Source organism: Cygnus olor, chromosome 8 (assembly GCF_009769625.2).
Source record: "Cygnus olor isolate bCygOlo1 chromosome 8, bCygOlo1.pri.v2, whole genome shotgun sequence".
Lineage (NCBI taxonomy): Eukaryota > Metazoa > Chordata > Aves > Anseriformes > Anatidae > Cygnus > Cygnus olor.
In genome coordinates this window covers 26,691,892-26,702,378 of record NC_049176.1, presented here as the reverse complement: position 1 = coordinate 26,702,378, position 10,487 = coordinate 26,691,892, and the positions used below count along the sequence as shown (strand labels likewise).

The 10,487-nt window shown below is 42.2% G+C and overlaps 1 protein-coding gene across 2 annotated transcripts; it reads left to right on the top strand.

The window, feature by feature from the left end:
* Positions 1–3: 3 nt before the first annotated feature.
* Positions 4–2,166, top strand: LOC121073911 (cytochrome c oxidase assembly factor 7). 2 transcript variants are annotated; one of them, XM_040565463.1, is made up of 3 exons: positions 4–379; positions 520–660; positions 1,556–2,166. In XM_040565463.1, exons 1-3 carry the CDS (start codon positions 4–6, stop codon positions 2,002–2,004), a joined length of 966 nt encoding a protein of 321 aa, XP_040421397.1. In that variant the 3' UTR covers positions 2,005–2,166. The 2 variants fall into 2 exon arrangements, with proteins under 2 accessions (XP_040421397.1, XP_040421399.1); XM_040565465.1 differs by having other exon boundaries at positions 315–449.
* Positions 2,167–10,487: the final 8,321 nt, after the last annotated feature.

The window sequence follows — 10,487 nt, the reverse complement described above, 5'->3', positions numbered from 1 at the left end:
AGCATGCAGGCAGCAAGTTGTGGAGTTGGTAGTAAAGCCCTGGCTCCTTGGTTGTGCAGTGTATTAATGCATACACTAATATCTCGAGGTACAGATTTGATGACTGTGTGTAAAACCTCAGAAATACGTATCCTAATGGCCCAAACCTTGGCAAGTAAAATATTGCAGATGTATTATATTTTGGGACTCCGCAGAAGGCTCCCGTGCCAGGGCTGGATTCTTACGGCTCAGCGGGCACCGGGGCTGGGAGGAGGAGGAGGAGGAGGAGGAGAACGAGGAGGAAGAGGAGGAGGAGAAGGAGGAAGAGGAGGCGCCTGGGGGGCGGCCCCGTCAGCGCGGCGGCATGGCCGGCCTCATCAACTTCGAGGACGAGGAGGAGGTGAGGGAGTACCTGGCTAACCTGCACGTCGAGTACAGCTACCAGTGCTTCAAGGAGAAGGACCCGGAGGGTAAGCGGCTCCAGGGCGACCCCGGGCCGCGGGGCCCGGCGGCTGCCCGCTGACCGGCGGTGCCTTGCAGGCTGCCAGCGGCTCGCCGACTACCTGGACGCCGTGAGGAAGGACTTCCAGGCGGCGGCGCGAGTGCTGCGCGACAACTGCGAGGCTCACGGGCACGGCGAGAGCTGCTACAAGCTGGGGGCCTACCAGGCCATCGGCAAAGGTGAGCACAGCCGGGGGCCGGCTGCTGGTCTCGCTGCCTTCCTTTCTCCGGGCCCGGCCGGGTCCTCCCGTTTGTCCCCTCAGCGCCCTCAGGCGCCGCGGGCTCGGTGCACCGGGGCCCTCCCGCACTCGGAATCACGGTTTTATTCCCCCCCCCTTTTTTTTTTCCTTTAATCCCATACTGCCGAACACCTGCACGCCCTGCCCCTCTTATGGCCATATCATAAAAGCTGGGAAAGGAGGAAAACCTTAAACTGCTTCCTAATAAATTTTAGGCTGCTACATATATTATTTCTTTACAATTATGCATACAAGTGGTAAGTGTATCCACCACTGAATGTCAGTGTTACCAAAATTTTGATTTATGCTTGTCTGTTCTTTCTTACAGAAAGTAAGGCAGAAATAGATTTAAAGCTGGTAGCTCTGCTTACAGGCACATAATTAGGCCCTGCATCCACCTGACATTGCGTTGTCATTGCATGCAGTTAAACTACTGGGTCGTCTTTTAAATAACGGTACCAGTGAGGAATATGATATTTGTACTGTAGTTTGAAACTAGTTAACAATCTCAGCACTTGTACAGGTATACTGGCAAAAAAAATATTTTGCCTAGTGTAAGTTGTTTGGGAATCTTTATATGTGCTGGTGAAAAGAGTTTTGTCTGCATAAACTATTGTGATTACTGAGAATTGGATGAGGGTTTCCGAACTTGAAGACTAGCAAAGTCTTTGGAACTGAGAGAGCAATAGTGTTTCTGAAGTCCTAAATTTTGACTGTTGTATCTCAAGTGAGGGCTGCTGTCTTTCCCAGAAAGCACTGGGAAGCATGCTGCAAAGCAGAGAGCTCTCATCTGTTTCAAGTTGTCCTTACAGTAACCTTGGTTTCTTGGCTGACAGGTGGACTCGACCCCGATTTGAAAGCTGCCTACAACTCCTTTTTGAAGTCATGTGAGAAAGGTGGGAAGAAGTCAGTAAATGCCTGTCATAACGTTGGGCTGTTGGCCCACGATGGGAGGGTGAATGATGATAAACCTGACCCAGTTGTTGCTAGAGACTATTACACAAAGGCCTGTGATGGCAATTTTGCTCCTAGCTGCTTCAACCTCAGTGTAATATATCTCCAAGGAGCGCCTGGGATCCCTAAGGACATGAGCCGTGCTTTGAAGTACTCGCTGAAAGGGTGTGAGCTGGGTCACATATGGGCCTGTGCCAATGCCAGCCGAATGTACAAACTGGGAGATGGCATTGAGAAGAATGATGCCAAGGCAGAGGATTTGAAAAACAGAGCAAAACAGTTGCATAAAGAACAGAAAGAAGCTTCAAGTTCTTTAACATTTGGGGAGTAAAACTGTCAGTTGCAGTTACCAAGAATGCAGTTTTAAATGGCAAGTTAATTTGTTATTTAAATCATATGAGCATATGGTTTTCACTCAATAAATGTCCTGTAAGTATTTGCATATGCAAATAAGTTTATATTTTTCTGGATGCAATAAATGTGACTAACTCTGTGCCTTTCTGCTTTTTTAAATACGTATGTTCTTAAGTGTATTGTTTAGATTCCTCTCTTCTTTAAGGAAGAAAAAATCTTCTGGCCTTTTGGAAGTTTGTCCTCATGGTTTCAAGCATGGTAGGCTCTCCCCCCATTTGCTGCTTCAGTATTGAGGCTTGTGCTAGTACCAGCTCTAACACACTCACACAAACACACTGGTCTGCTCTAAGGCTGCTTTGTACCACACGGTTGGCTTGAGAAACTTAAGTAGGTTTATTCTCTGAAGGTAACATTTGTGGTTGAGAGCTGGGAGTGCACAGCCAGTGACCCCTGGTGAAACAGGGGAGCTGTGCTTTGCCTCAACTTTCAGTCTTGCTGTTTCAACAAAAGTACGGTGAAGATAAAGCACTTCTTAGAGTTACAGGAAAGTGAGGAATATGGTCTCTATTTTCTGTAGTCTGTATAGAATATAGGAATATAGTCTCTATTCTGTAAGAATATATTGTGCATTTTGGATATAAAAATCCATGGTGACAGGTGGAAGTAAGCTTCAGCGCATTACAGCATCAGACAAAACAAAGAACAATCATGCAGAGTGAGATCTGAAAAGCTAGTCCATAACATCCGCTTGTTTTCTCCAATGCAAACGTTTATAACCAACAACCGTAATTCTGTGCTCACCTCAGGCTGAATCGACTGCTGCTGTGTAAAGGTTTATGCCCTTCAGAGGCTCTTGTGGTTCTCACAGATTTTCTGAGCTATCTAACCACTGGCTGGACCAAGCACACATCTTGAGCTGCTTTCACATACTGCTTAAGTCTCACCACTTTCTCTTTAAAAGCATGCTAATTGCTGTGAGAGGTTCATCCAGGCTTCCTGTTATCCTGGACAGTGCCTGTTGCTGTCTGCAGCGATTCCAGGTTTAGAGTGAATTCTGCCTTAGGTCTATAGAGTTTGAAGCTTTTCCTGGCTAGTTTAGAGCTAGAAACATTTTGGTCATGTCCAGATGATGGCAAGTCCAAAACAGAAATGAGTCTATATGGCAGTGTGTACATAAAGACATCTCTGCCTATAGCTCTTGTAAAGAAATGGACAGGAAAAAGAAGCAGGAGTGAAAGGAAATTAATTAACTTTGTTGGGCAGATGAGCTGAAGGGGCTGAGTTTAAAGAGAGCTGCTTCAGACTGTGGAAGAAAAAAGTAAAAGAACTGGGAATTGACCTAGATATACTGAATTACAGGTAAGTATCCAAGGCAGGAGATTCCCTTTCAGATAAGACACGCACATGGGTTTTAAAAACCTGAATGTTGTTTTCAGCATCTTGTGAACCAGTTAGTCAGTGTATATCTGACTTCCACGTGTGCCTGGCTGCTTTAGGATCGTTCTCCATTCCACAGCGATAACCCCCCTGCTCAATTACACAATAATTGTTTTAGTTTCCAGCCAGCTTTTGAAACATTATGTTCTATGTTTTTCCTGATAGGTTCAGGAAACAAGGTGCCAACTGGTTAGATGCTGGACTCCAATTAAACATGATCACATAGATTATGTATATACAAACCATAATTATACACCTTCTGACACAGCAGTCTAAATATGTAGGGCAGTATATGTAAATACATTAATGCAATCACCATCTTGTATGATTTTGGTGTGTATGCATACATGTAAAGCTTGTGATAGACGTGTGTACGTTTTGCTGTAGAAGTACTGCTGATTTACAACGTGAATGCTCTATATGCTTACTGCTTGAATAAATCTATAGAGGCATAGTGGTAAAATTGGTACACTGGAACGACAGATGGCAGTATATGGCAAACATTCTTGCATACCTTAAGTGTAAGGCCTATGACTCTGTTTTCAGCAGCCTGCAAAAAAATTAGTGGTGACAAAAGTGAGATTAATTTTCCTGTTAAGGCAGTTACCATTTTATAGCATTTCAAGAAAGCAGAGCTGTTTTAGAGGAACACTTGGGAAAGGTAAGTAAATGTTACCTGTGCAGTAAGAGCGTGGCAGTCTAGTAAAAAAATAGTTTGGAGTTGGGTGTACAAGAGTAAGCAATTACAGGTGGCTCCAGGCATTGGGGAATAGGATGAAATTTTAAGCCCTGATCTTTCTTTGGAGTTCATAATGCTCACTGCTTCCGAGCGGCTTGTTCAGATCCTCAGTCCAAAAGAACCTGCCACGCTGGTACAGGCTTTCTTCCAAGAGGACTAACGATTGGCAGTGATCCCCCTGGGAACTTCCAGACAGCACAGCGAGCAGGCACCTGGGAACGTCCTGAATAAAAGTGACACACATTGCAGATAATTAAAGCCACATATAAAGTGCATGTTGAAGGGATTTTTTTTTTTCATAGCACTTGAAAACTCACAGAAACTTAGAGACTTTAAATATTATGAAATGAACTTCATGTAAAAGGCATCAAATGTGTTAGCACAGATAAGTTTATGAAGTATAATTCAATTTTGTACCACTAGTTAAAAAGCAAGCCCAAATTAAGGATTACTCTTCTGTTACACTAAAACATCATCAAAACCAGTTTGCTGCCTGCATGGGACATGGCTGTATCTTTTTTACACAGATGCTGATGATGCTTTAACAGACGCATTAGGTATGTAAGGTCCGCTCCTATTAGACTCGAGAGTCTCATAGGACTCCAGAATGATGAAACATCAAAACTGATCAGCCTGCTGCATTTGGCACGTTATAAATTATATGTAGTTAATGAGGTTCCCAGCAATCTATTCTCAACAGTGTTCAGGAGACATAATCTAAATTTGTTATGAGGTGAAAATTGTATTGCAAATCTTGGTTTATAACCATCTTGCTCTGATATTACGAGGGTATTATCAAAAAGCCAGTATCTTCCTGCCTTTTCTTTTTTTTTTCCTTTTGTAACGGCTTCCTGACGTTACAAAGGTTAAATTTTATGTCCTCTTGGGAAGAAAATTGTTCCTCCAATGCCTCTGACGTCATAAAGTGTGATAGACACATGATTATAATAGCATACCTGGAAATATGGAAGACCTGTTGATCTCTGCAGGATTGGTGGATTATTTTCAAAGTGGATCGGTTTAAATCAGCTTCACAGCTCCTAAACCACTGTCTGTTTTCTCTTTCATTTGTTTGTATTGATGTAAGCATACAGCCAACTTCCTTAAAAAAAGCAGCAATATACTTGAAAAGGAATGGTGACTAATTAATTAAATACACTTATGAATACACGGCTTTAAATCATGAAAGCATTCACTGCAGGATGCCTCCTGCAGCTGTGAAAAGATCGCTAATGGAGTGCTGTTTCTGTACTGAGATGTGAAAAACACTGGCACCACATCATGTTGTGTCCTGTCATTTGGATTCATTCTGGACAAAAGAGGCTGCCAGGTGAAGAAGCTGCATGACCTCGTGGTAACAGAAAAAGACTTGTTCTGGTGGTTGTTTCTGCGTTATATTGTAATAAAAGCAGTTTTGCAGCTTGCTAACCTTTATTCAGCTGTGAGTAACAACTTCTTTCTGCAGCTTATGTGTGAAGGTAGCGTAGGGCCTTCTTACAGCTGTGCACGCCCACCCAGATGGATGGTCTGGGAGACTTCGCATGTTAATCACCCCACCGAGAAAGCAAAAAAATACTGTATTCTTGATACAGTATGAACTTTTTGTGCAATGTGGAAAGAAATTCACTCTTGGCAATTTTTCATTATCATGAGAGGGAGAGAGAAGAACTCACCCAGGTAACTTCTCGCCTCCTTTGGTAGATGGAGGAGGAAGAATTCCTCCTTCCCTTGTGCTTTTCAGCATTTCATTCATTAGACCTCAAGCTGAGACAGTTTTGCTCAGGGTTGGGCTTTTTCAAGGTTGCAGAAAGAAGGCAGAGGGAGGAAAAGGGGTCAGGGCATAGCAAGAAACAGAACAGAAAATAAGCAAGATATCCAGTCATTTTACTACTGCAATAATTTGTGCTGAACTAACATCCAGGGATTCATTTCAGGGCCGGGTTAGGCCATTTGTATATGTCCATAATTACACCCCTGATCCAGAGACCCGCAGTCCGAGATTCAGGATTGTGCGAAGTCCCTGGTACATATCTCTGTCAAACACTAGTATCATGCTCTGATTTTCCAGACACTGTATCAACAGTATGGCCCAGAATCTGCATAAGACAGATTTCTGCAAGACTCTTAAGACTTTAATGATCTAATTCTGTGCCAATTTTTTTATATCTCATTTCTTATTCCATATCTGTAGCATCCCAGTGCTTTCATTTTCAGTATCCACTCTTGAAGCAAACACAATAACCACTAATTATACTAATTTACGACTAAATCGTGTATTCCTAGTTTGTTGTTATTGCCTTCTACTCTAACACTAGTTACAATTACCAGCGGTATAAAAGTTCCAAATATGATATTTTATACTTCTTACATACAAACTTTGTTTTACAGCCTTCTTTGTAATTTGGTAATTGGTTTTGTAATATAGTCTTATTTGTAATCCGTTTTTTCCCCTAGATCAACTAGTAAGAAATTTGTGTGATGTGGAATTACAAAATTAAGGCCACTTTAGTGTGCCAATTACAGATGGGGATTTGTGAACAGCATAATGGTAATGCACACATCCACTCAAATCATGTGTATGGTGGGAGTTCTCTCTAAGATCTCATTCTGTCAATGCAAAACTGAAATACGGTGCTTTAAATACACCCTGGAGAGTTTTTCTTAGCAACTGAGAGGCTTCTAGTAAAACAGAAGAAAGAAGATGAGCCCCCCCATGTTTATACAGCAGTTGTCACCCAAAGCATTCCAGTGCATTTCACGAATCACAAGAAACACAGAATTGCTTCTCAGCTCACAGAGCCATTACATACAAGGCTGGGATGAGAAAGCCATAGAAGAAAAATGTTAATTGTTTGGCCGTGATGTAATTTCCTAATTTGAAGATGAGGCTACCCCAACTTATGTAAAAACATCCTTATTCTGACAGCCCTCTTTTGACATTTGATGGCTTGCTCTGAACATTTCGTTGTCTCAGGAAATGCACTGAAAAGGAGCAAGCTGATTTCCTTCCAGATGTCCTGTGGCTGGAAGCACTCCATGTTCCTATAGAGCTTCCTGCCCAAGAAATGCTAATTGTTCTACAACAACCATTTTTGCAAACTCCCGAGAAGGAAATCTGTATTATGTCTATAGTATGTGAAAGGAGAACAAGCACTGAATGGTTATTGACTTACTTAAGGTCACGCACTATCAGAGACGGCCCAAACTGATAATTCTCCAAACAATGTTTAGCATGGCAAGGACCTGTCAATTCTTCACAAGCCAAGAAACACTAAGATAGGAAACTTGCCTTTGAGTGTTATTCTGATAATATTTGTGGAATATTATTCCAGAAAGATGCAATAACCACCTCAGCACAAGTGTTTGTTATTAATAATGGCTCAAAAGAGATAAGCTGTGACACTGCAAGCAGCCTTTTGTGGCTGTGTTATCTTCAGGGAAGTTGTCTGCCTTTTCTCTATGGCATTGTTTTGCTTATTTGTTCTGCAATTGGTATAAAGGAAATGTATAGTATCTTACTTTAAAGGTAAGCTGAGATATAGTGAAGTTAGTTGTAACAGGGACCTATAGCCAGAAGGTATTTCCTTATGTTTCCCTACATACACCTGTATGTGTCTCTAGAGATCTCTCCCTAAGAACGAAAAGCATTCAAGCCTTTCAAATGCAGGGTGATTTTGCCTTAAACATTGTGCAGTTACAAGCTGCCACTTAAGGCTATACTTACCCTATAGCATATTTCTAGAAACATTTTATGTATACTATTTTGCCATTATATTTTGCCATACTATTTTTGCCATTCTTTGGGGAACATTTTCAAGCAAAGGTTTTGATCCGTGACTTGAATAAATAAATAATCTCCGCTTGATTTCAATGAATATTTTGCCTCAACATTTTATAATACTGAGCCCAGAATACTTGCTGTCATCCCACAAGCAGATACGTTGCAACACTGTGTGAGAACTTTGAGCCTATGTGGAAAAGTTTTACATTTTAGAAGCACCAGTGAAAATGTCACCTTCTGGAGAGCCAAAGGTGAAGCCTTTTATTAGAGCACAATGACAGCATCGCACACACGAGCTGGGAAAATGGCATATAGAGGTAAGTGAAGACACCCGGTGCTCAGGAGCTTACTGCTAGCACTGCTGAAGAGCAGAAAATTTCAGGTGCCTCCCGCTTCGTTTAGTGCTCTTGAAAGGCATTAACATTGCCTGGGGACACAAAGGGACAGAAAAAGTAACATCTCTTGATGTTTAAGAATGAAAGAACAAAGGTTTTTTATTCAATTCTTGTTCACTAGGCTGAATCAGATACTGTGCGACTGGGAAACAGATGCAACCTTGAAATGTAATTGTACTGAACCTTAATACTAACAGCTCTGGAAACATTTCTTTCAGAGCGGTCCGTGTGCAATCTGGGATATAGGACATTTCTCCTCTGCTTTTGTCATGACACTGCAAATTGATCAGATGACTGTCTGGAGAAGAATTGATTAAATACTTTCTGTGCTTGGAGGCTTGAACTATAAGTGACAAACAAATGCTGTTTCTTGTTGGAAATTGCCTTGTGCGATACTGCCTAGCCTATGAATGTGGTTAAAGCCAAGGGACTCTGCACACTTTCTCCAGCACATCAAGCATCATTTTCTCTCAGCTGGGACCTATGAGGTGTTTAAAAGGACTTGCTGGAGTGTAGCTTGTCTTGGCCTAAACACTCCAAGAAGCTGGTTCATATTAGAGCTGTTGAAGAAAAACAGTATCAATATACTAAAAAGGCAGAAAAATATACTAAAGGCAGAAAAGAAGAGGGTCTCACAGCAAAAACGAACCAGAATAAATTGCATAGCCAAGGAATTATTTCTAGTTAGAACTTACATGTCCTTAAACAACATGCACTTGTCCTTAAACAACACATGAATAATTCAAAATGAATTCTATTTTTTCTCATTGCTCAATATGTTAAAGAAAAAAGGACAAGTAATTAAATTTGGCTCTTGAAGCACCTCCTGATCCCAGGGAAGCATCAGATCAAACCGCTTTCTCCCCTAATGTCTCTAGAGTGCAGCAAGAGCTACGGTAACCCTACGTGCAACAGAAATCTTTCTATGACTATGTATAGATACTACACTGCCTTGTTTGGAGTAAAACAGGCGATAATTTCCAGAGCTTGCTCCAAGGTAGGTGTGTTTCTAAAGTAAATCGTCGCAATCCAAAAATCTATTTTGCCAGTTTAGCAAAGGAATCAGATCCAAGTCACAGCATATTCAGGTCTTTCCTGGAATATAAGCCCGTCAGATCAAACTTGTTCTCAAATACCTGCAGAGTTTCTGAACTCACTCACAACTTCAAGATCTCATCCGTTAATTCTATAATCATCCTCTATAATCTGTAGGGGGTGAAATTCCCAATAGGAATATTCCCCGATAGCACCAGCATACTGCTGTTAATGTGCCACTCCACTTACTGAACAAGGCCCTGCACAGAGTTCAGACCTCTGCCTGGCAGAAGTGAGGGCTGGGACAGAAACGTGGCTTTTCATCACAGACATCTTCACCTTCTGTCTGTAGCCATGGCTGAATCGGTGCATAGGTGCACAGACAAGTTAGATGTGAGAAACCAAGTAAGTTTTTTCATTTAGGCACAGCTGTGCATTTATTTGATGGGATTGCAGTAGCTGTTTGAAGCTCTCCCAAACCCATTAAAGGCTGAAGAGTGCCCCAGCACTTTAGCTTACAGGTGGCCTAAGCACTCAGAACGGATAAGAGTAGAGCTATCCATCTACATTAAAAATAAATAAATAAATAAAAAGGACACTAACCCCACAACAAAACCCAAACGTTCTCATGATCTGGCACGCCTTTTATGTGCTGCCCTCTCTCCATGCTGTTCAGCTGTATTTTTCTTATTTTCCTGTGGGAGGACTGTTCCCTTGGCTACCAGTGCTGGCCTCTAATAGTTGGCATTTGGGCACTCAAGAGCTAACAGGATGAAAACATTTCTCTTTCTTTCATTTCTGCAGGAACAGAGGGGCGCAACTGGAAATGTTTCTGGCAGGCAGCAGCTCCAGGGGATACCGCTTCATCAACTTGGCTTCTTTTGCCCTGCTGCCAGGTAGATCCATGCCTGCCTTCATCCCCACACCTCATCCCTTCTGCATGCTGCTCCAGTAGGTCCCTCTCTTTGTGCTTGCCAGAGAAGAGCTGAGGTTTGGGTTTCTCTGCCCTTCTGCACATGAGACCACATGCTACCATCAACTCCAATCAGATGTATTTCATTTTAGCCACATGC